Source organism: Dipodomys spectabilis, unplaced genomic scaffold (assembly GCF_019054845.1).
Source record: "Dipodomys spectabilis isolate Male_0828 unplaced genomic scaffold, ASM1905484v1 ptg000399l, whole genome shotgun sequence".
In the NCBI taxonomy this organism is placed as follows: Eukaryota; Metazoa; Chordata; class Mammalia; order Rodentia; family Heteromyidae; genus Dipodomys; species Dipodomys spectabilis.
The window spans coordinates 161,416-187,343 of record NW_024871076.1 but is presented as its reverse complement, the minus strand read 5'-3'; the positions used below and the strand labels follow the sequence as shown (position 1 = coordinate 187,343).

The 25,928-nt window shown below is 41.8% G+C and overlaps 2 protein-coding genes across 2 annotated transcripts; one reads left to right on the top strand and one right to left on the bottom strand.

The window, feature by feature from the left end:
• Window positions 1-6,963: 6,963 nt before the first annotated feature.
• Hnrnph2 (heterogeneous nuclear ribonucleoprotein H2) lies at window positions 6,964-14,940 on the bottom strand. Its single transcript, XM_042667395.1, has 3 exons — window positions 14,830-14,940; window positions 14,466-14,599; window positions 6,964-9,181 (listed from the first exon to the last, which is right to left on the bottom strand). The coding sequence occupies exon 3, from the start codon at window positions 9,124-9,126 to the stop codon at window positions 7,777-7,779; it is 1,350 nt and encodes a 449-aa protein (XP_042523329.1). The 5' UTR covers window positions 9,127-9,181; window positions 14,466-14,599; window positions 14,830-14,940; the 3' UTR covers window positions 6,964-7,776.
• Window positions 14,941-15,200: 260 nt separating this feature from the next.
• Gla (galactosidase alpha) lies at window positions 15,201-24,655 on the top strand. Its single transcript, XM_042667396.1, has 7 exons — window positions 15,201-15,436; window positions 17,272-17,446; window positions 19,060-19,237; window positions 19,730-19,821; window positions 22,728-22,889; window positions 23,147-23,344; window positions 23,806-24,655. The coding sequence occupies exons 1-7, from the start codon at window positions 15,246-15,248 to the stop codon at window positions 24,076-24,078; spliced, it is 1,269 nt and encodes a 422-aa protein (XP_042523330.1). The 5' UTR covers window positions 15,201-15,245; the 3' UTR covers window positions 24,079-24,655.
• The last annotated feature ends 1,273 nt before the right edge of the window (window positions 24,656-25,928 follow it).

The window sequence follows — 25,928 nt, the reverse complement described above, 5'->3', positions numbered from 1 at the left end:
ACTCAACTGAAAATAAACATATAATCAAGTGCCCACTATGTGCCATGTGAAGAGATGAGCTCAGGACAGAGCTGCACATCTGCCCAGGCTATAAAGTATGGTGTCCCCTCTCAGCAGATCCAGGCAATTTTGTGCTCTACATGAAGGAAAACTTCCAGCCACCCTCACCAGCTCTAGAGAACCCCTTCCAGGAGTCACAGGCAGGGCATGAGGGGTCCTGGGTCCTTCTTTCGTTTTGCCTATTCCATGACTCGATTTACCCTTTCCCTTCCCACCCAGTGGGTCCACAGGAAAGAAGGAGGACTGAGAGGGCACTCAAAGTAACCCTGTCTTTCCAGATGCCTGGCAGCGGATAACCAAAGCAACCATCTGCCTCCTGGCGGCCGCGCGGACAACCATGCCTCTTTCTCTTGAGCTCCACCATCTGCCATTCACCATGCCTGAGCGAACCCTCCCATTTGCTTCTGCAACCCCCACTAGCCCTAGCCAGGCCTCAGCCGCCATTTTCCAGCAGACTTTTTCCAGTTCCTCTCCCGGAAACAAAAGTGCTGACGACCTGGCTTGTTAGAGAGCCTCGGGAAATCCGAAAGAGAGCGAGGGGGAGGGAGAAGGGAGGGATTCTTACTGAGCCCTTTACACTCTCCTGAAACCCCCGCCTCCCCTTTTCCCTGTCTTCTCTTTTCTTGCTTCCTTGTGGCCTAGCAGTAGCAAAGAGAGGGCCAAATAGGGAGCAAGAGAGGAGCCGGTTCCAGCTCTGGTCACTGCCAGTATCACCCCATAGGGTCCAGCAAACAGCTGCTCTTAAGCCATCAGGCACAGACTCCAGTAACCTCTTTCTCTTTCCTTCCCTAGAGACCATTTCCTACACCCACCCAGCATCCTGCATCTTTAAAGTGGATCTGGTTTTTATTGCCATTGACATCATGTGGAGAAGAAACAGGATCTCTAAAAGGAAGGGCACAGGAAGCAGAAAGGAGAATGAGGGAGGAAGAAAAAGGACCTCATAATGTCCAAGTAGATGTCCATATAAGTTGCTGATATAGCATTAGTTATAGGTTAAAAACAAGAAAGAAAAATTCTAGCGAGGATGTCAGGGTAAATCTCAGATGTTGCCTCTCAATGCCCATCTCTTCTAGTAGAAGCCTCTGTCAGAGGGCCTGAGCTACCGTGTGCTTTGTGCATAGTGTGTGCTGATCACTGCTGAGGCAGATGGGACCCACACACAGGTTCTGAAACTGGCACAATCTGACCCATCATCTCTGTATGGTCCAATACCCACTAACCTGGTCACTCCATGGCCAAACCTTCTTGGCCCTCACAGAACTGAATTGGTTGTGAAAGGGTCCTCGTGACATTTGCCACCTGATATTAGACACAGCAAGTGGAATTTCATTCTATCAACAGTTGTTTTGCAACAGCTCATCTTGGGGAATTTTTTTTTTTTGGTCGATCATGGGGCTTGAACTCTGGGCATGGATGCTGTCCCTCAGCTTTTCAGCTCAAGACTAGTGCTCTACCACTTGAGCCATAGCACCAATTACAGATTTTTCTCTTTATGTGGTGCTGAGGAATCGAACTCAGGGCCTCATGCAAGCACTCTGCCACTGAGCCACCTTCCTAGCCCCATGAAAATCTTCCTTTTTATTGATAGTGCTAGGGATTCTTCCTAATGGAAAAAGCATTTAGTTTATAAATGAAACTTACAATACATATTTTTATCAGTTGCTAGGGTATGAGTCACAAGAACATGTGGCATACTTACACATAGGGTTGTCTGTGTTGGTTACCCCCTTTAGGCGTAAATGAATGAATGCAGGAATAAATGACTGGGTACATAGCAGAGTCCATTGCATAAGCCAGTGCTTCACTGTAGCAGATCTGTCTGAAATCCTTTTTTAAAACAGTTTGGCCAGATGCTTGTGGCTCATGCCGGCAATCCTAGTACTTCAGGAAGCTGAGATCTGAGGATCCTGGTGCGTTAGCCTGGGCAGACAAACCCCAGAGACTCTTATCTCAATTCTCCAGCCAAAGCCAGAACTAGAGGGGTGGCTCAAGTGGTAGAGCACCAGCCTTGGGACAAAAGAGGGCATGAGGTCCCAAGTTCAAGCCCAGTACTGGACACATACACAAACCACACACATGTAGCTTGCTTAGACCCCACTCCCAGTTCCTAAATTAGTACATCTGGGAGATAATGCATTCCCCAAAGAGGCCTCAGGTTATATAGTTCCTTCTGATGCGGGAACCACAGAGAGACATTGGCACAAGCCATTAGTGGAGTCCATCTTGGGCCATGATTATTGTAGCTGCCAATTTTCTACGTGATCCTGCTTAGGACCTTATACAATCCAAAATGAGTTTCTTGACTCAATAGTTGGGGGGGGGGGGTTGGTGAGCTGCCCACTTTACCTTCTATAATACTTCTGGGGTGGCTTCAGATTTGTGTCATGATAACTAGTGGTGGGCCCATAATGTGCACATTGGCATAACCAAGGATCTATACTGTTGCCTTGATCAGTACTGCTGTGCTCTAGCACACTCCTAGTGCTGACCACTGACTTTCCCTCATCTACCCTTTTCTTTTTTTAAAAAAAAAAGTTTTAGTGCCTTTTAATGTGTTTTTTTTTTTGTAAAGATACTGTACAGAGGGGTTACAGTTAGATGAGCAGGGTAATGAGTCCATTTCCTATGGAGCATTGTTACTCCCTCCTTTGTTTTCCTACCATCCCTTTCCTCCTCACCTCCCCAACTCCTCCTCCTCTCCAAAGTTGTAAAGTTCATTTTCAACATAGTGTCTTATACATCTCATTGTTACAATGGGTCATCTTGTATCCTTATTTCAGCATTTTGTTATTTCCCTTACCCTCTCCAAATTAGAAAAATGTATATACAAGATGCAGGACACCAGAATTAAATACACTGACATCAGGGGTTATACCATGGGGGAAGAACATACAAAAGAAACAAAAAAATCACATAGTACTTTATAAGTACCTTAAAAAGAACAGCAAGAAAGAGAAAATCTCTTCTGTCCCTATTTTGGGGTTCATTTTGCTTAGCACCCAGCTTACATGGTCATATGCACATAGCTTTTGACCTCTTCTACTTATCCTAGACATATACTAGTTATTGCAAATAAGGGAAACCATGGGACCTATGTTTCTTTGGGTATGGCTTACTTCACTTAATATTTTTTTCAAGGGGCTGGGAAGGTGGCTCAGTGGTAGAGCACTTGCCTTGCATGCTCGAGGCCCTGGGTTCGATTCCTCAGCACCACATAAGCAAAAAGAAAAAAGCCGGAAGTGGTGCTGTGGCTCAAGTGGTAGAGCGCTAGCCTTGAGCTGAAGAGCTGAGGGACAGCACCCAGGCCCAGAGTTCAGGCCCCACTACCGGACCCCCAAAAAAAAAAATTTTTTTTCAAGTCTTTCTATTTCCTAACAAATAGGGCAGTGTCATTCTTTCTGATGGAGGCATAGAATTCCATTGTGCATATATATATATATATATATATATATATATATATATCCACATTTTCTTGATCCATTCATCTACTGAGGGGCATCTGGGTTGGTTCCGTATCTTAGCTATGATGAATGCTGCTGCGATAAACATAGTTGTGCTGGTAGCTTTAGTATGGCCTTGTTTGTGATCGTTTGAGTAAATTCCTAAAAGTGGGATTGCCGGCTCATGGGGGACATTGACCTTTTTCTGAACTACTAGCAAAGAAGCAAATGCCCTTTATCCCAGGATGTAGCCTATTCTTTCTTGGTATTTGGTGACATCTTGTGGCCAACTGGAGAATCTTCATTCCTATTAGTATGAAGTTTACCCTCTGAGAAAGGCCTCCTGAAAGGCTGGGATGGCAAGGTAATGACTAGCTTAAAGGCTTCAGAGTCTAATTAATCTCTAATTTCTTTCACTGGACTTTGTTTTTCTAGAAAGAATGTCCTATTAAAAAATATCCCTGATTGGGATCAGGAACTATCAAATGGCATGTGCCCCCTATCTCAGGGTATTTCTCTGCATCCTTAGGAATAAAGATAACAATCCAATTCCAGGGTAATCAGATCTACAGGGATTTATAGAAGTTCAGGTGTAACTTATACTGATTTGAGTGCATCCAAGACTTAAGGTCATCTAGACCTGAAACTGGTTAACAATGTGACAGAAGCACAAACAAGATAACCTCATACGGAGGTGCCATAGTGTGAAGGATATTTAAAACACGCTCTTGCTGAGAAACATTGATTCTTTACCTGGGCCCACAAATTGACTATGAGCAGTATAAATGCTAGGATACCAGCCTCTTCCACTTTTTATCTGTGCCCCTGGTCTTGATCCATTCTTTCTTGTGATCACTATGCAGTTATCTTGGAAGTCAAGATGGAGTGGACAAAGAAACCAGACCACTTGCAAGACATCAAGGACTCTTATTGTAACAAGGTCCTTCCTGACCTTTCCTGAGGCAATGGACTGCAAGACTGTTGATGTCACCTATGGCTGGCCACCCCTGAACACCTCTGAACACACCTGTGACCTGGGAATGTTTTCACTTTATCACCTCCTGCCACCAATCCTCCCTATTTAACCCGAAACAATGGACCTACATGAAGGCTAAAGGTATACTGAAGTACTATCTTCCCATGACATGATTCTCTGTGTCTTTTGTTTGCATATAAGGAGCAAATGGCCACATTCCAGTAGTCTGGGCCTGGGATCCAAAACTCTGGTTTCAATTGGTGCTTAGTCTTCATTTGCACGTAAATACTCACATTAGGGCTTATACTTGAAAAGCAATTCCAAATTGCTTATGACAGGAAATGAAAGACAATGAGATATAAAGGAAGTTGTATCTTAAATTACTTTCATGGTTATACCTTTACTATTGAAGAACTCTAAGACAACAGTATTTACACTTCGTTAAGCACCATTGTTGAATGAATCAAAATTTGAAACACAGGGCCTAGCAACCAATCTTTTAATAAGCTCTGTGCTGGGGCTGGGAAGGTGGCTCAATGGTAGAGCACTTGCCTTGCATGCCTGAGGCCCTGGGTTCCATTCCTCAGCACCACATAAACAAAAAGAAAAAAGCCAGAAGTGGTGCTGTGGCTCAAGTGGTAGAGCTTGAGCTGAAGAGCTGAGGGACAGTGCCCAGGCCCAGAGTTCAGGCCCCACAACCGGACCCCCCCCCCCAAAAAAAGCTCTATGATACTGATGCAGTTTGGGAAACATGGGTTCACAAGCTTTAGAGATACTTTTGAAAACCCTGTGTTAAAGGCCCTATTAATGAATTTATGAAACTGAATTATTTCTAAATCAAAGCAAGTAGAATCTTCTTTATGGTACATGAAAAGATTTGCTTTTTACTTCTTTGGATTTTGGCAGAGTGGCTCAAGTGGTAGAGCACCAGCCATAACCTTAAAAGCTAAGGAGAGGGCTGGGAATGTGGCTTAGTGGTAGAGTGCTTGCTTAGCATGCATGAAGCCCTGGGTTCAATTACTCAGTACCATATAAACAGAAAAGGCCAGAAATGGCCCTACGGCTCAAGTGGTAGAGTGCTAGCCAAGTTGAGCAAAAGCAGCTCAGGGATAGTGCCCAGGCCCTGAGTTCAAGCTCCAGGACTGGCAAAAAAAAAAAAGCTAAAGGAGTACCCTGATTTTGTGTTTATGCCCCAGTACTGGAACACACACATACACAAAAAGAACAGTTCTTTGGCTTTGGAAGAATATTGTCTTATAACGTACAGTGTCTTCCTGAGTCCTGTGGAAATAATTTTGAAACAGAAAAATTATTCAATCTTAATGAAAGGAAAATGAAAAACAACAATATCGGAGGTTGGGGGTTGGTGGTGGTGGTGGTCATGGGGCTTGAACTGAGGGCCTGGACACTCACTGTCCCTGAGCCTTTTCGTTTAAGGCTAGAGCTCTACCACTTCAAGCCACTGTGCCACTTCTGGTTTTCTAGTGGTTAATTGGAAATAGCCTCACTGAATTTCCTGCATGGGCTAGCTTTGAACCGCAATCCTCAGATCTCAGCAGCCTGAACAGCTAGGATTACAGGTGTAGGCCACCGGCACCCAGCTAGAATATCACTTTTAACTAATAAACTGGCAAAAATCAATAAATAATGTGTAAGCTGGATGCCAGTGGCTCATACATACAGGTCTAGCTATTTAGGAGGCTGAGATCTGAGGGTTGAGTTTGAAGTCAGCCAGGGCAGGAAAAGTCCATGAGACTCATCTCCAATTTTTCAACAAAAAGCCCCAGGACCAGCGCGCGCGCACATACACACACACAAAGATATAAGGGAAAAATAAATACACATTTCCAGTAAAAGAACAAAAGTACCAAGATCTTTCTGGTATAACAAATCAAAAGGCTTAAAAATGCATATAATACAAGGTGCTGGTGGCTCATGCCTGTAATCCTAGCTACTCAGTAAGATCTGAGGATCGTGGTTCAAAGTCAACCAGGCAAGAAAGTCTGTGAGACTCTCATCACAAATAAACTACTCAGAAGTGGTGCTGTGGCTCAAGTGGTAGAGCGCTAGCTTTGAGCACTGAAAGCCTCAGGGATAGCACCCAGGTCCTGAGTTCAATCCCCAAGACTGGCCAAAAAAATGTATTTTTAACTTAGTAATTGTACTTCTAGGAATATGTCTTAGAAATGACATACATGGGCTGAGAAGGTGGCTCAGTGGTAGAGCACTTGCCTTGCATGCCTGAAGCCCTGGGTTCGATTCCTCAGCACCACATAAGCCAGAAGTGGCGCTGTGGCTCAAGTGGTAGAGCGCTAGCCTTGAGCTGAAGAGCTGAGGGATACCGCTCAGGCCCAGAGTTCAGGCCCCACGACCGGACCCCCCAAAAAAAAAAAAATGACATACATAAGAATAGCAAGGTAATTAAAAGTCAACTATAGTGTGCCCACACACAGAATTTTTTTAAAAAAAATAACACTACAAAGATTATTTTTCCAGTTTTTAAAAGGAAGGTTTATTTAACAAGTTTCACTTAGTACAATACACCTAAATGGAAATCACAATACAAGGTAAGATTTAAATCAAAGCCTCAGATTTTCATACAAATGACATGACCAAACTTATAAAGTATTGATATTTCATCTCGAAATTATCCCAGGTCTTAAAAAAACAAAAGGAAAAATGCACACTCACGTGCCTTACAAGATATTAAACCAAAAAGCTAGAATTAACAAACATGCCAAATGTTTTCACTTTGAATCGTAGACACAGCTCCTATATTTGAGTTTTAAAGAAGAGCATGTTTCTCAACATGCATCTGAAGTTTTCAATGTACTGTGGTATAAGAGCAACATTTAACGAAGTGAAATTGCTTTAACCTAAATATGCTTACTGCTTAGGTACAGTCCTACAACATAACTAACTTGAGGAAAGCTGAAAGTTGTTTTTAACAGTTATGGTCAATACTGAACTTTGTTATTATGTCCTAGGTGAATGTTTCAGTGTTCAGAATTACTGACCTTAAAGTTTTAGACAATCTTTACTTCCACTTTACAGTAAGCATAAACCACAAGCTTGTAATGCAAAACTATTGAACTTAAACTTTGTTTTTTTTAAAAAAGGAAAAAAATGAAAGGAAGGAAGGAAGAAAGAAAAAGAAAGGTAACCAAGTAATCAACTGCATTTCCCATGTACCAATCATACTGGATATACTAGACATCCCTCCCTTTCTATCTGACTTATATAAATGCACAGCTTTTATCTTATCCCTGTAGTAGCTGTTCAGTGCTCCTTCTCCACCTAAGCGAGGTTTGACTGATAGTCACTGGAGTTTTCCTGCAAAACTTGGTCATACCCACTCATACTGCTCTGACCACCATAGCCACCTCCATAACCACCACTCAGCTGCTGGCTAGCAGGACCTCCATAACTAGACTGGTTGGACAAGCCCATTCCTCCCATCATTTGGCTACCATAAGCACCACTACTTGCCCCTGCTGTAGAATTCAAGAAGAGTTCTACATAACTGTGATCATAAGCTCCTCCACTTGTTCCTGCAGTAGAATTCAGGAAGAGCTCCACATATCTATGTTGCATATTTGCTTTATCTTTTGCCATAGCTGCCACAGCATCTTCATGGGTAGCAAATTCAACATCAGCCTCACCGGTGACTCTACCATCGGGACCAATTTCGATGTGTACTCTCATAGGATTAAGAGGTGAGAAAAAATTATAAATATCATTTTCAGTGGCTCTGTAAGGTAACCCCCTCATGTGTACGCAATGCCCTGTGGTACTCTGGAAACTGGATCCACCATCTCCATATCTATGATCAGACATTCCTGAGAAACAGTAATTGAGGTCTCTTCCAAATCTATCAGACCCAAAGCCATACCCGTCATTATAGCTACTATAGTCATCATAACCTCCATAGCCTCCACCATATGCACCCCGCCTCATCCTTTCAAACCCAGCTCCTCTACCAATGCTATTATACCCTCTGCCAGTCCCTGGCCTATCATAAGGACCTGGACGTTGCATAGCCATGAGCTTTCGAGGGGGATCATAGTGGGTTCGGACTTCGGCTCTGCTACTCTTGAAGATTTCAATGTACCTGTGCCCTATTCGTTCCTTGTGTTTCTTTAAGGCTTTTTCAGCTATCTCCTGTGAAGCAAATTGCACAAAGGCCTCCCCTGTGCTCCGCCCCTGAAAGTCCACCGGCAGTGTCATCCCATTTGGCACAATTTCCAACCCTGAAAAGAACTGAACAATCTCTTCTTTGCTACAGCCAAATGGGAGTCCTCTAAGCCGGACAAAGCCATCATTAGCAGTATCAGGACTATTTGGACCCGTATGCTTCAAGACCCAATCCATTTCAACACTGTTGGATTTGAATACTTCAACATATCTGTGTCCCATTGTTTCTCTGTCCTTCTTCAAAGCCAGTTTCACTTCATCTTCCGATTCAAGTTCAACAAATGCTTCGCCACTTGGTCTGCCTTCTCTGGTGTAGATGAAACGAATGCCTGATGTGCCATTCTGGATTTTGCAATCAGAGAAGAAGCGCATCACTTCATCCGCTGAGCAGGACCAGGGTAGGCCCCTGACCTTCACCACGAACCCCTCCCTGCCTTCTGTGCTCAGCATCATGGTGACTGCTGGGATTCTTAACAGCAAGCTCGGCTCAATAACAATGCCAATGTGGCTTTAAAAAATAAAAAGACTTGTTATGGAAAAATACGCACAATATAGTAAAAGAAAAAAGCAAACTATGAAATTCAATCACATTGGTAGCATTAAAAAATCCACACAAACTTGTACCGAATAACCCATTCATTCAATAATTATTTACTCCATACCTATTATGTATATATTTCTGAGTAGTAAGATTATGGGAACGGGGCTGGGAAGGTGGCTCAGTGGTAGAGCGCTTGCCTTGCATGCCTGAGGCCCTGGGTTCGATTCCTCAGCACCACATAAGCAAAAAGAAAAAAGCCGGAAGTGGCGCTGTGGCTCAAGTGGTAGAGCACTAGCCTTGAGCTGAAGAGCTGAGGGACAGCGCCCAGGCCCAGAGTTCAGGCCCCATGACCGGACCAAAAAAAAAAAAAGATTATGGGAACATCTAGTTTCAGAGAACTTTTTTCCATTTTGGACATTTTTATTCAGTTTTCTGTATTGAAAATGTATTAGCATCATAGATAGAAAGTGAAAAACAAAAAGTAACATTAAAAGCCAATGAACACCCAAGTGCCAGTGGCTTATGCAAATAATACTAGTAACTCAGGAGGCTGAAATCTGAGAATCATGGTTTAAAGCCAACCCAGGCAGGAAAGTCCATGGGACTCTTATCTCTAGTTAACCACAAAAACCCCTCAGATGTGGAGCTGTGGCTCAAGTGGCAAAGTACCAGCCTTGAGCAAAAAGGTGACGGCTACTAAGCTCAGAGTTCAATTCTCAATACCAGAAAAAAAGACCAGTGAACATTCAACTAATGAAACATAACTTTACCCATTAACATAAAAATGAAGGAGGCTGGTAATGGGGCTTAGTGGTGAAGTGCTTGACTAGTATGCATGAAGCCTTGGGTTTGATTCCTTAGTACCACACAAACAGAAAAAAATGCCAGAAGTGGCACTGTGGCTTTAAGTGGTAGAGTGCTAGCCTGGAGTGAAATGAAGCTCAGGGACAGTGCCCAGGCCATGAGTTCAAGCCCCATTACTGGCAAAAGAAAAATGAAGAACTTCCTTATATCAAAAGTATAATCTAATATAATTGGAAAGCATATACAACTCCTATAGTACCCATGAAAAATCTGTTTATAACCTCATAATATAACCTCATATAACCTGCATAAATATGGGCTGGGAATGTGGCTTAGTGGTAGAGTGCTTGCTGCATAGCATGCATGAAGCCCTGGGTTCAATTCCTCAGTACCACATTAACAGAAAAGGCCAGGAGTGGTGCTGTGGCTCAAGTGGTAGATTGCTAGCCTTGAGCTAAAGAAGCTCAGGGACAGTGACCAGGCCCTGAGTTCAAGCCCCAGAGCTAGTGCAAACGCAAACACACACACACACACACACACACACACACACACACACACACACTCACAATGCATAATCAATAAATCAAGAGAACTATTAAGGCCTAAATGATAAATGGAAAAAGACATTATTGGGAACTTGAATATTGAGAGGTTTTAGGTGCCAAGTCCTAGCCATGGCAGAAAGAATCAATAAATGCTGAAAGGTTTTATGAGCGTACGGGGGTGCTCTATATCTTCACCAAATATATGAAGGCGAACATACATTACAACTGATGGCAAAAAAATCTGTGCAGGGTATTAAGATAGAACAAAAGATGGACTAATTGGGCAATTTAATCAGTTGGAGGCAGGCAAAATGGTAAAGTGAAACAAACCTGTCCAGGAATACCTAAAAACTTAAAATTCTGACAAGCATAAAATGGGATAAAGCAAAAAAAGAGATAAGGCTGGCAAGAGGGAGAACAGATCTTGAAGGCTCTATTTAATTTACAACTGCTAAGGGCCTTGTATAGATTTTAAACAGCAATGATGTCACCGCAACACTTCCAGACAAATCACCCAGGCAACTGTGTGACACTCAAACAGAAGGGGGTCTAGGTAGAGTGAGCTAGATTTAGATTAGTTAGAATGATTTCTTAGAGATGATTAAGGGATTCACTACAACAGCTAAAAAAAAAAAAAGGGAAGGAAAATGGGATCTACATATATTAAAAAAAATAGAATCTGCCAGGTACCAGTGGCTCACCTTGTAATCCTAGCTACTCAGGAGGCTGAGATCTAAGAAACTCAGCAGTTCAAAGCCAACCCAGGCAGGAAAGTCAGTAAGACTCTTATCTCCAATAAATTACAAAAAAAGCCAGTAGTGGGCTGGGAAGGTGGCTCAGTGGTAGAGTGCTTGCCTTGCATGCATGAGCCCTGGGTTCAATTCCTCAGCACCACATAAGCAAAAAGAAAAAAGCCAGAAGTGGCACTGTGGCTCAAGTGGTAGAGTGCTAGCCTAGAGCTGAGGGACAGAGCACAGGCCCAGAGTTCAGGCCCCACGATCGAATCCCCCTACCCCCCCAAAAAAGCAAGTAGTGGAGCTATGGCTCAAGAAGTAAGAGTGCTGAGGCTGGGAAGGTAGTTCAGCGGTAGAGTGCTTGCCTTGCAAGCATGAGGCCCTGGGTTTGGTTCTTTAGCACCACATAAACAGAAAAGGTGGGAAGTGGCACTGTGGCTCAAGTGGTAGAACACTAGCCTTGAGCTGAAGAGTTCAGAGACAGCACCCAGACCTAGACCACGACCGACCAAAATAAATAAATAGAGTGCTAGCCTTGACAAAAGCTCAGAGACAGTACCCAGGCCAAGTTCAAGCTTCAGGACCAGGACAAAACAAGTGTAATCCTAGATACTCAGGTGGCTGAGAGCTGAGGATCATGGTTCAAAGCCAGTCCATGCAGGAAAGTCCAAAAGACTATCCTCCAATAAATTACCCTCCCCCTCCCCCAAAAGGCTGGAATTAGAGCTCTAACTGAAGTGATAGGATGCTACCCTTGAGCAAAAGAAACTCAGGAACAGCACCCAGGCCCTGAGTTCAAGGCCAAGGACCAGCACCAAAAAAAGGTAGAATCACAGGACTTGACAAAAGTGGTGAATAAATGTATACAAGGATACAAGAGAGAAGTCTGAAAAATGTTCAGACCTTATCAATAGTTAGAAACAATCCCTATTTTACAACCACCATGATAGCAGAAATTAAGTAGTGACAATAAGTTAACACTATTCATACTATTCTAGAAAGTAATTTGGTAATATCTACCACATGTTTCAACAGTAAATCTACTTCAGGGTATGTACCTTAAGGAGATATGAGATTCAGACTAAGATTTACAAAGCTATATCTTCTATGAATGATATTTTATTAAGGATAAAGTTACAAAATCTTAAGTGTCCTAAGATCACCACTACTTTATTCTTGTAACTATGTTTAAAAACAAATGTTTACTCTCTGGCCTGCTAAAATAATTTTAGGAAAACAGATGTACAGAAAAAAAACTTACAAATATTCAATGTAGCCATTGTAATGTCAGATGCAACTTAGAAATCTAAATAGACATTTAAAGAGAAATAGCTAAATGAATTATATTTTATCCTTAAAACAGCATGCTATATAGTCATTTAAAAAAAAAAAAACAATCAAAGCCCAGCACTGGTGGCTCATGCCTGTAATCCTAGCTACTCAGGAGGCTGAGATTTGAAGATCGCGGTTCATAGCCAGCCCAAGCAGAAAGTCCTTGAACTACCCAAAAGCCAGAAATGGAGCTGTGGTTCAAGTGGTAGAGCAACTAGCCCTGAGCAAAAATGCTTGATGACAGCAGCCAGGCCCCAAGTTAAAGTCCCAGGACACACACACACACACACACACACACACACTTACTTTTCTGACCTAGAAACATTTTGAAATACATTAAATGAAAAAATATGCACAGTATACTACTTATGGCAAAATATAAACATGCCTATATGTACATAAATGTGTAAACAGAAGATCTGGAAATTTACTTTCTTGTTTTTTTTTGTTGGTCATGGGACTTGAACTCTGGGCCTAGATGCTATCCCTCAGCTCTTCAGCTCAAGGCTGGTGCTCTACCACATGAGCCACAGTGCCACTTCCAGCTTTTCTGTTTATGTGGTGCTGAGGAATCGAACTCAGCAGGGCCTTATGCATGCGAGACAAGCACTCTACCACTGAGCCACCTTCCTAGAGCCCAGATTTACTTTTTTCTTATGAAGAAAGTGAGATAGGGAGAATAAAGTGAGATTTTCCCTTCTTATCCTAATTTTAGTTCTTTAAGTTCATTGCATTGAAAAAAATAACAAAAAAATTAAAAATTAACAAATAAAAATTAAAAATTACAATTAAGAATAACAAAGCCAGGCACCAGTGGCTCACGCCTGTAATCCTAGCTACTCAATATTGAGATCTGAAGATCACAGTTCAAAGCCAGCCTGGGTTGAAAAGTCCCTGTGAGACTCATTATCTCCAATTAACCACCCCAAAACTGGAGGTGGAGCTGTGGTTCAAAGTGGTAGAGCGCTAGCCTTGAGCAAAAGAGCTCAGGGACAGCATCCAGGCCCTGAGTTCAAGGCCTCACAACCAACAAAAAATAACAATTAGAAAAATACATCAAATGCTAACAGTAATTAAATGGTAGGTATATTGCTTTTTCAATTTTTTTCAAAAAATTTTTGTGCCTTTTTTTTACTGAAAGAAAAAAATGTTTTTACTTTAAAAAATGTTTAGTTTCTGGGATTTGGAATTGCAACTTTATAAAAATCCTCAGATTTTATATGTCGATGCTTTTCTGATATGGTCTAGTAATTCTGGGCTTCTTGGAAAGATGGTAAAACGTATACTAATGACCATACAGAAAAGCACATTGAGGACACAATTCCAGTATTTATGAATTGCCTATTATGTGCCTGCATCTGTAGTGGTTAACATTTCCTACAAACCATCCTAAATCACAGTGCAGAACATCCCAGAATGATGACGACGGTGACTTCTGCAGCGCTCTGCCTCAACAGCCCAGCCCTTATGCTAGAAGCCCCTATTAGGAGCAGACTACATCTTCTGGGAAGGCCACCAAGGCTCTGTTGCTTAAAATAGGAGCCAGGATCCCATTTGTAAGTTAAAAATTTGTGTACTTATTGCGTGTGTTTTACATACACTTAAAAAAACTCTAACGACATAAATTTTAATTATGAATTACGTTCATCTTTAAATTTATACCGTTATTTTGGTATTTTTCAGATGACCAAAATTTAACATGTAAGCTGCTGTTATAAGCAGAAAAACAAACGTTATTCAAATACCCAAGCCAAAAAACAAAAACAAAAAACGTTAACTGGACACCTCGGTCAGGCACGCAGCACTTAAGTAGATGTGACTACTGATATAATTTACCTGGGGGCTCCCGCGACAAGTAAGCAGTAGATAAGAGTGCTTGAATGGATGGACCACCAATGGTCTCGATGTTTTCCTTAATTCAGGTAAGTAGTTTTCAAACGTTTTTCACCTTCGGTCCCTATTGGGGCCCTCTGAGAGGAGCCCAGACACAAAAATAAACAAACACACACTCAGTCTCGACGGCCCACCATTTCCCCACCAGACGCAGCTAAGGCGGTTTCCCAGCACTGTGGAGCGGGGGGAGGGGGGACGGGGGGGGAGGGGAAAGCGGGGAACGAAAAAGGCGGAGGCGTCCCCCGAACCTCGCTTTGGTCTTTAGCATCACCATCCCCGGATCCTCAGTTCACACACACACACCAACCTCTCACGAAACGGGTAATTTTCCTCTTTCTTCCCTCAAACGGTTATAGCGAGACGGTTGACGACGACCAGAACTACTTCTGCTCACGTAAGCGATTGTTCACGTGAGCACCTACGTCATGTGAGATCTCGGTCACGTGAGCAGCTTTCCGCTTAAACTCGGGATCGCGAAGTTGCCGCACTTCTTCCGGTATTGAAATGGGGCGGGCCAATATGATAAAAAAAGAAGATCGTGATTGGTTGGTGAAATACGTCTTACGTGACTGATCATTGGTCTACTTCTGGAGTTAACCTCCCAGTTGCCTGAGAAACAATGACGTATTTGTTTAATTACTCGTCAGTGATTGGTCTGCCCATTAGGGAAAACTTAAAACTCAGGTTGCCCGCTGAAGTCTGTCCTGAATACTCTTGGTGGCTATGAAGTTCAGCAGCAGTCAGCGACTGGGTTCTGTTCTTGCCCTTTTCTTTTTCGCCCTAGTTTTCTGGGATGTCCTTGGGGTCAGGGCACTGGACAATGGATTGGCGAGGACTCCTACCATGGGCTGGCTGCACTGGGAGCGGTTCATGTGCAACCTGGACTGCCAGGAAGAGCCTGATTCCTGCATCAGGTATCAGATATTGGGTGGTTACTTCCTCTCGCTTTTCCATGTGTTTGTCTGAGTGTGTTTGGAGAGTCTCAACGGGAACATCTGAGTCTGAAGGAGAGCTCCCTTACTGTTGCTTTGAAAAAAATCCTTACCAGGCGCCGGTGGCTTACGCCTGCAACACTTAACTATTCAGGAGGCTGAGGTCTGCGGATCTATTTTCGAAGTCGGTCGAGGGCAGAAAAGTCCGAGACACTCTTCTCTCTAATTAACTACCGGGAAAAAGCCGGAAGTGGCGCTGTGGCTCAAGAGCGCTAGCCTTGAGCATCAAGAGGCTCTGGGACTGACAGAAAACCAAAAACAAACAAACTGAGGTGCAGTCTTGGAACTGTGCGTGTGTGGTATGATTCCTGGGGAGGGTGTCTAATAGTGCTAGATTTTCTTCATATATCATTTGTTCTATTGGTTCCATTTAACCTAGCACAAACACAACTGTAGAGGATAAAGACAAGTGACTAAGACTTGTGTCATTTGTTTTTGAGGGTCATTAGTTCCTTAGGTTCAGGGAGTTAGAAAAACATTGGAGTCTGAAATCTCCCTCACCTCTTTGTCCTTGAATGTGGCAATCAGGCTGGAAGGTAGACCTGGGGAGATTTTACACATCAAATAATTGAGGCTCTACTTAGCATACCTAATCCTCACTATCCTTGTCTAGAAATTGGGGTGATATCTTTTTTAACTCGGAGATCTGACGCAGAAAGAGCTATAATTTCAAATCAACCGACAACAAAAACGCTGGAATGGAGAGGTGACTCAAGTAGTAGAGCCCCAGACAAAAATGAGTGTATAAGGCTGAGTTCAAGCCCTGGTATTAGCACAAAGAAAATTAGTCAATTAAATGTAAAAAACTGGTGCTGAAATATATAGCCCAGTGGTAGAACAATTGCCTAGCTATGTGAGGATGGCCTAAGTTCAATTCTGAGCACCTCAGAAAAAATGCAAGTGATACTTACTTGATTGGCAAACCTATATGACAAAGCCAGTGTTAGGTCATTTGTAAGGGAAATAGGTATTCTTACACACTGTTGTTGGCAACAGTAAAATCTTTGGGAAGGATCATTTGACATGTATCAAAATAATATCTTTGGACTCTAATTGAGCAGAATCCCACAGACTTTTATGGCATTCAACTGCCATTCTCTGATCTCAGCATCCTAAGTAGCTAAGATTACAGGCATTTGCTTTTCTTCCACCAAGCCACATTCTTTTTAAATTTTTTATTTATTTTTTATTGTGAAAATACTGTACAGAGGGGTTACAATTACATGGGCAAGATAATGAGTACATTTCTTATCAAGCATTGTAGCCTCCTCCTTTGTTTCCCCTTCCCATCCTTTCCCTCCCCCCCCCCCCCAAGCCACATTCTTGTCCTATTGGTTTAGAGTTTTGGTGGCAGAGGTACTAAGGAAGTAGGAGTGAGAAAATAATTGGAAGAACAATTAATTTTTACCTTGTCTTGATGGCGAGTACCACATTATTACTAGAATTTTAAAAATTATGCAATCTCACCAGGCATTGGTGGCTCATACCTGTAATCCTAGCTACTCAGATTGCCATCTAAGAAGCAGGGTTTGAAGCCAGCCAAGGCAGGAAAGTCTGTGAGACTCAATCTCCAATTAAGCACCAGAAAAACAGAACTGAAGCTGTGGCTCAAGAAGTACAGTACAAGCCTTGAAACTCATGCCCAGGGCCTGAGTTCAAGACCCAGTACTGGTAGGAGGGGGAAAAAAAAGAAATCTCAAGGAGTACCTAAGTATTCATTTAATGAATTGTAATAATTATTGGAATTACTATTTCAGTGAACAGCTTTTTATGCAGATGGCAGAGCTCATGGTCTCTGATGGCTGGAAGGATGCAGGTTATGAGTACGTATGTATAGATGACTGCTGGATGGCTCCCCAAAGAGATTCAAAAGGCCGACTTCAGGCAGACCCTCAGCGATTTCCTGGAGGGATTCAACGCCTAGCTAATTATGTGAGTTTACAGATGATTTTTTTTTTCATTCAGGAGTTTGTAAGCAATTCCATATAGAGCATGTTGAGAAATAGTCCTCATGACACTTAGAAAACTGAATGGTTGTTAAACATTGAATTGTTAAGCTTATCAGGTGGAACTTTCATCCATAAGCATATATGTTTTGCAATATCTCAAGGTCCATCTTGGAGAGGGTTTGTTTTTTTTTTAAACGATAAAAAGAGGTAGGCGAGTAAGAACAGCAGCACGCACGTGGTATTCAGGTAAGGGGTAGGTTTATTCAGTAGACCTGCTGGGACGAGACAAGGTTGGCACTCCACGTGGCTGGGAAAGGCCTGGGAATGAGAGAGAGCTGGGAAAGAGAGGAAAGAGAGAGGAAAGAGCTAGAGCAGAGAGAAAGCAGAGAGAGCTAGAAAAGAGCAACAAGAGCTTGAAGAGGGTTTTTTGATGAAACAGTTGATTTTTTTTCTAGGAGGAAAAGAAACTTGGTTCTTGTTATGTATGTACATATATTTTCATACAAGCATTGGATAGCTATTTTAGAACACAGAAGTAAAATGTTCTGGATATTGTTCATGAGTATCAGAGCCCAACACTAGCTAAATGTAATGAAGACAGGTTTTACACAGTACTATTGTAATAGGCAGAATAGCCAAGCTCAAATCCAAATGCAACAAAAAGCAATGAGGCTTTGCAGGGCGCCGATGGCTCATGCCTGTAATCCTGGCTACTCAGGAGGCTGAGACCTGAGGACCAACGGTTCAAAGGCAGCTGGGCAGGAAAGTCCAGGAGACTTTTACCTCCAGTTAACCACCAGAAAACCATAAGTGGCACTGTGGCTCAAAGTGGTAGAACACTAACCAGTGAAAAGCTCAAGGACCATACCATACCTAGGCCCTGAGTTCAACCCCCACAACCAACAACAACAAAAAGAACAGATCTAATGAAGACATCAAGAGTGACCAAGACTTGGCAGGATTTTTGTTCAAAATGAGGTTGACCTCACTGGGACATAGTCAAGGCCTACTTGAGAGAACTCAGAGAAGCCTAAAGAAAGCTTAGTTGAAGAATCTTGATAAATTTATTACTGTCCTGGAAAAATACTGTTTAGCATCTTATAAGGAACATTAGAACAGCTGATAGCTTTCTCCTCAGTTCTGCCTTGTAGCTTACATATATAGTTTGATCTATCTCAACAGAATTGAGTGATTTATTCCTCTTTATGTGTGTCAGCCCCAGGGCTTGAACTCAGGGCCCGGCGGCTAGTTTTGAGCTTTTTTTTGCTCTGGGATAGCATGCTACCACTTGAGCCACAGCTCCATTTCCGGCTTTTTGGTAGTTCATTGGAGGTAAGTCTCATGGACTTCCCTGCCCAGGCTGGCATCAAACCATGATGTTCAGATCTGTCTTCTGAGTAGCTAGGATTATAAGCATGAGCCATCAGCACTCACCTTAGAATTTGTTCTTTACCACCAACAAACTAATCTGCAAAAGGTGTTTGTGGAAAAATGCCCCTAATACTTAGTTAAGCACACTTGTCTCTGCTCTCAGCCTGGAATTTTGCTACTTCTTGATTGCCCTTTTATTGTGGAGACTTTTTCATCTCATTTCAGGTCCACAGCAAAGGACTAAAGCTAGGGATTTATGCAGATGTTGGAAATAAAACCTGTGCAGGCTTCCCTGGGAGTTTTGGATACTATGACATTGATGCCAAGACCTTTGCTGACTGGGGAGTAGATCTGCTAAAATTTGATGGCTGTCACTGTGACAGTATAAACCTTTTGGCAAAAGGTAAGTTTCACTGAAGAGATTTAGCCATAAGCAAAGAGGGAAACTTTGAGACTAAGAACTAGTCAAAGAACTAATTATTGTCAATGTATCAGATCACTCACCTCTTCTCTTTTGGTTTGTTTATTCCTTTATATGGAATCCATGCACACCTAATCATGACTAACATTGTGAACTTTTAGTTCAACAGGACAGCAAATTCATTGTGAATAGTAATTATATTTAGGAAAAAAGTCTAGGATATCACACAGTGAATGAAAGAAGTACCTTCTTCCTGCTTTTCCTCAATATACACATCACCTCTGCACTGTCTACACAGAATAGTCCCAACAGTTTCACACACAGACTACACTATTGGAGCACAGAGCAAACACTTGCCCCTGCCACTGGTTTAAAATACAAACAGATGTACTTTCAGGCAGCATCTTAAAATTTGTAGTACTAGCTGGAATTTTCCTTTCTTTCCCTTATTTTACCCATTGTTTTCTCATGCAGGTTATAAGCACATGTCATTGGCCCTGAACAAGACTGGCAGAAGCATTGTATACTCCTGTGAGTGGCCTCTTTATATGTGGCCCCTTCATCAGGTGAGCTAGTGAGCCCTATCCAAATTTTCTGAACTTGAAAAGAAAGATGAATCCCCTTCAAAACCCAATCACATCTTCACCATCCCCAGTGTCATAATTATAGTGTAAGTTCGCAACCTTTAGAAATAATTATTCTCTTTACTTCATTCATCACCCATATCAGCATCCTACTAGAACTACCATCTCATTTACATATATATAATCTTGAATCAACTCACTTCTTTATATGTGCTGCATTCTACCCTCACCTTCCAAGCCACTCATGTCTCAGTGTCTCAGCCAGACTACTCTGATAGCATGGTCTCTCTACTTCTACTCTCTGTAACCCCATAGATTTTCCAGCGTCTGTCCTACAATGATGACTTTCCGGGGCTGGGAAGTTGGTTCAGTGGTAGAGTGCTTGCCTCGCATGCATGAGGCCCTAGGTTCGATTCCTCAGCACCACATAAGCAGAAAAAAGCCGGAAGTGCTGCTGTGGCTCAAGTGGTAGAGTGCTAGCCTTGAGCTGAAGAGCTCAGGGACAGTGCCTAGGCCCCCATGAACCCACAAAAAAAATGATGACTTTCCCTCACCAAACTGTTTTTCTATCCAAAAACACCATCAATCAATCTTTTTACACTTGCTTTTTGTTTCCTACCAGCAACCTTTTCCCCCCAAGATTTTTAAAGCATTGGTTGGCTCTTTAACATTGCAATATCATACCAGATATCTTCACTTACTACTTTACTAGCTTTCTGTCCATTCTTTACCACATTCATATGTTTAATTGCATTCTCTGGGGCTGGGAAGGTGGCTCAGCGGTAGAATGCTTGCTTTGCATGCATGAGGCCCTGAGTTTAATTCCTCAGCACCATACAAGTAGAAAAAGCCAGAAGTAGTACTGTGGCTCAAGTGGTAGACTGCTAGCCTTGAGCTGAAGAGCTGAGGGACAGTGCCCATGCCCAGAGTTCAAGCCCCATGACCCACCAAAAAAAAAATTAATTGCCTTCTCTGAACTCAGCTTTATTCTTTCACTTAACATTGTTTGTTTTCCCACTACACTGTCAATTTCATCAGTGAGAGACCTTGATTTTATCATTGTATCTCAAGTAAATTGCAGGTATAAAATAATTACTTGTGGGGTAAAACCCTATTATTTCTTTGAAATATCTGCAGTTGGTCTCATGTATTCCCCAGCATCTTAAACCTCATACATTGCACCTATTCACAAGCTTTTATTTGTTCTGTTAACAAATTATATGCCTAACATTCAGGTTGTATGTTTGATGAAATACTGTTGCATTTTGCAGCTTATTTTTTGCTTTATGTCATTTTAGTTATTTTGGTTAAAAAGGGATACATGCTTATTTTAGGAAAGTATGAAAATGCAGTTAAGTTCCAAGAAAATATTACAAATCCATAATGCTAATACTTAGATAACAATTGGGAAATTTCCAGCATAAACAGTATTAAAGGGCTGGGAAGTTGGCTCAGTGGTAGAGCGCTTGCCTTGCATGCCTGAGGCCCTCGGTTCGATTCCTCAGCACCACATAAGCAAAAAGAAAAAAGCCCAAAGTGGTGCTGTGGCTCAAGTGGTAGAGTGCTAGCCTTGAGCTGAAGAGCTGAGGGACAGCACCCAGGCCCAGAGTTCAGGCCCCACGACTGGACTCAAAAACAAAACAAAACAAAACAAAAAAAACAGTATTAAAATCTTAAGATTTTATATGTTGTCTACTACTGAAGCAAACTTTTTACAATGAAATTCCTTTATAAAATTTATATTTCTGTGGGTTGGGAAGTTGACTCAGTGGTAGAGCGCTTGCCTTGCATGCATGAGGCCCTGGGTTCGATTCCTCAGCACCACATAAGCAAAAAGAAAAAAGCCCAAAGTGGTGCTGTGGCTCAAGTGGTAGAGTGCTAGCCTTGAGCTGAAGAGCTGAGGGACAGCACCCAGGCCCAGAGTTCAGGCCCCACGACTGGACTCAAAAACAAAACAAAACAAAACAAAAAAAACAGTATTAAAATCTTAAGATTTTATATGTTGTCTACTACTGAAGCAAACTTTTTACAATGAAATTCCTTTATAAAATTTATATTTCTGTGGGTTGGGAAGTTGACTCAGTGGTAGAGCGCTTGCCTTGCATGCATGAGGCCCTGGGTTCGATTCCTCAGCACCACATAAGCAAAAAGAAAAAAGCCAGAAGTGGCGCTGTGGCTCAAGTGGTAGAGCGCTAGCCTTGAGCTGAAGAGCTGAGGGACAGCGGTCAGGCCCAGAGTTCAGGCCCCACGACCTGAACCAAAAAAAAAAAATTATATTTCTGTACCCATTGTCTTGTATATAAGCTTATCTGATCTATGGAAAGGGAATAACAGAAACAGCAGGACAAAGGATGAACTAATGCAACAATGATACTCACTAGACACTATATTGGAAATGAACTTTACAACTTGGGAGGGAGGGAAGTAAGGAGGGTTAAGCAGGAAAAAATGAGAGAGGGGTAATGGTGTTTAAAAAGAAATCTACTCATGTTACTTTTGTAACTGTAACCTCCTTGTTCATCACCTTTACAGTATTTTCTTTTTCCTTTTTTTTTTTTTTGGGGTCCAGTCGTGGGCCTGAACTCTGGGCCTGGGCACTGCCCTCAGCTCTTCAGCTCAAGGCTAGCGCTCTACCACTTGAGCCACAGCGCCACTTCCGGCTTTTTTTTTTGCTTATGTGGTGCTGAGGAATCTAACCCAGGGCTTCATGCATGCAAGGCAAGCGCTCTACCACTGAGCCATCTCCCCAGCCCTACAGTATTTTTTTTTTAAAAATTAATTTCTCCATGGAGACCTTTAAAGTTGAGGCTTTAATTGGGATGTCCTTTAAATTTAACTTTTTATTTCACAAGTTAGAAAGCAAACAAGAGTCTTGTTTTTCTTCACAGCCCAATTACAAAAAAATCCGACAGTATTGCAATCACTGGAGAAATTTTGCTGATATTTATGATTCCTGGGAAAGTATAAAGCTCATCTTGGACTGGACAGCTTCTAATCAGGACAGAATTGTTAATATTGCTGGACCAGGGGGTTGGAATGATCCAGACATGGTAAGGACCTGCATCCTCCTGTTCAAGGCCCTGTGGTATACCTATTTGACAGTTTTTTGTTGTGATGATGGTGGTACTGAGGATTGAACCTTAGACCTCACATATGCTAGGCAAATGTTCTACTATTGAGCTACATTTCTGGTGTCCCTGGGAAGCTTTTTGTGAAAGTACTTAGATCAGGACAATATTGGAAAATGGCTTGTGTACAACTTTAAAGTGTTTTACCTTGTCTTATTTGGTTTCATTCTTTTCCCCAGTTAGTGATTGGCAACTTTGGCCTTAGCTGGGATCAACAAGTAACTCAGATGGCTCTCTGGGCTATCATGGCAGCTCCTTTATTCATGTCTAATGACCTCAGACAAATCAGCCCTCAAGCGAAAGCTCTACTTCAAAATAAGGATGTGATTGCTGTCAACCAAGACCCCTTGGGAAAGCAGGGGTATCGCCTCAGAAAGGTATGGTAAACAATGCTCTAAGGAGAAAACAGCTAAAAAACACCTGTGTTCTTTACAATTCAATCAGTGAGAGTCCTTGTTTATTTTGGGTGGCCAATTTACAATCCTGTCTGCCTCCTGTGTGCTAGGATTGCAGACTTGTACCACCATGACTTAAGTGTAGTAGCTTATTTTGTGGTAGCTTTTTATATTACTAGTAAAGTACCAAGTGTGTCTTGGACCTAAACTTGTTAGATATGAAGACATGAGTAATTTTCGAGATTATTTTTCCCTTGATTTTGATGCTAAAATCAGTAATAACATGGCTACTAAGAGAATGAATTTCCAAAATAAACTATCTTACAATTTCTTTTTCCTACAAGAGTTTGATCTGACAAGATTGAATGGTATCTTGTCAAGGAAGCTTGCTACAAGTTACAAAGCAATCACATTCTTTTTTTTTTTTTCTTGTTGGTTTTCAGGAAAAAGACATTGAAGTGTGGGAACGACCTCTCTCAAACTTAGCCTGGGCTGTAGCTCTGAGAAACCTGAAGGAAATTGGTGGACCTCTTTCTTACACAACATCACTTGTTTCTCTGGGTAAAGGCGTGGCCTGCAATCCTGGTTGCTTCATTACACAGCTCCTCCCCATGAAGAAGGATTACGGCTTCTATGGATGGACTTCCAGTTTCAAAACACAAATAAATCCCACAGGCACTGTTTTGCTAAAGCTAGAAGCTATTAGTGTAAATTGAAAAGCTTAGTACTTTGAAATCTATTTTTTCCAGTGTCTATTTCCTCCTGCCTGCTTCTTTGCATTTCCACTATAAAAGCTCTACTTCCTTGAATAAAATTTCCCTAAATTAGAACTTAAAAAAAAACTTTCTAAAAGCCAAAGAACAGTTTGGGAGTAAAGCTAAATAGACTAGGTAAGTCTGTGGTATTTACCTTTTTAAGTATCTTGGGCTTTTTTTATATCTTCCCTTGATATATATTCTTAGATTTGTCTTTGGATTTCCTGTAGTCAGCATATATTGTCTCTGTATATTATACAAAGTTTTAAGAATCATGTCAAGAGTAATTTATATTTTTATTTGATTGTTGTATCAGTTACTTAGAATGAGATTGCTAACAAGCATAATTGGGGATTTTTTGAATTTTTTGTTTAATCATAATTGTTAAATCACTGTGATATATGTCTTAATCTTTGGTGATATTAAGTGTTTATTTCATTTGCTTAGTTAATATACTATTGTTTAGACTGACTGGATATGGAATCATGAATAAAAGGACATTTTCTTTCATTAAAAAAATATGAGGGCTGGGAAGGTGGCTCAGTGGCTTGCCTTGCATGCATGAGGCCCTGGGTTCGATTCCTCAGCACCACATAAGCAAAAAGAAAAAAAGCCGGAAGTGGTGCTGTGGCTCAAGTGGTAGAGTGCTAGCCTTGAGCTGAAGAGCTGAGGTACAGTGCCCAGGCCCAGAGTTCAGGCCTCATGACTGGACCAAAATAAATAAATTTTAAAAAAGCTCTACTTTAATTGCTTTTGTGCTAGACTGTATAATAAATGCTTAAGATTTATTTGAACTATCCCAACCCTAAAAGTGGTTATCCACCAAGTCAAGACTTAAACCCAAGCTGTTGCTACTACACTTCTGCCTAATTGGTATTTGGAAGACTCAGAATTAGTGAAAAAGAAAACAAAATGTCAGGCACCATTGGCTCAAGCTTGTAATCCTATTTAGGAGGCTGAGACCTAGAGGATCAAGGTATGAAGCCAGCCTGGGCAGAAAAGTCTGGACTCAATTTCCAACTAGCCAGCAAAAAGCAGGGCTGGAGGCATGGCTCAAATGGTAGCACAGGAAATCAGCAAGCAAGCCAGCCAAGCAAGGATGAGGCCCAGTACCAGTTTTAAAAAAATAGAATCAGCTAAACAACATTTGCTAGGTGGGAATAACCTTCAAACTCATCTTCAGGTTTGTAACGTAGACCTAACAAATGTAGGTCATTTTACTTTATCCAAGGATAGTGATACATGAGGATGCAAGATACCCTCTCCACTTTAGATAATTGTTCTGTCTCACACATTGCTACTATGAGGTAGTAATATCCAAACTGGGGTACTCAGGCACAGATAATTTTCAGGGAAAATTCCTGGCATTCTAGATCCCTGCTTTTCTTTTTTTTTTTTTTTTGCCAGTCCTGGGACTTGAATTCAGGGTCTGGGCAGCACTCTACCACTTGATCCACAGTATCACTTCTGGCCTTTTCTGTTTATGTGGTAAGGAGGAATTGAACCCAGGGCTTTATGCATGCTAGGCAAGCATTCTAAACCTAAGCCTCATTCCTAGCCACAGATTCCTGCTTTTCTTAGTTTGAACAAATCTCAACACAAAGCTTCAAGGTCCTCCCTTCATATATGGAAACACACCTTTGTGCCTGAGCCAAAATTATGTTTAACTTCCAGCCTCATGCTATTTTGCTCACAAGTGGTGCTCCACAACTTGAGCATCACCTTAATTTCTACTTTTTGCTAGTTAACTAGAGATTAGTTTCATAGAATTGTCTGCGTTCACTGGCTACAAACTTGATTCTCAGATCTCA

Bases quoted from the DNA above. Each gene is read 5' to 3' on its own strand.
- Hnrnph2 (XM_042667395.1), bottom strand. From the start codon at position 9,126: ATGATGCTGAGCACAGAAGGCAGGGAGGGGTTCGTGGTGAAGGTCAGG.
- Gla (XM_042667396.1), top strand. From the start codon at position 15,246: ATGAAGTTCAGCAGCAGTCAGCGACTGGGTTCTGTTCTTGCCCTTTTC. The intron at 17,447-19,059 runs GTGAGTTTACAG...ATCTCATTTCAG, and splicing joins TTCAACGCCTAGCTAATTAT to GTCCACAGCAAAGGACTAAA. The intron at 23,345-23,805 runs GTATGGTAAACA...GTTGGTTTTCAG, and splicing joins AGGGGTATCGCCTCAGAAAG to GAAAAAGACATTGAAGTGTG.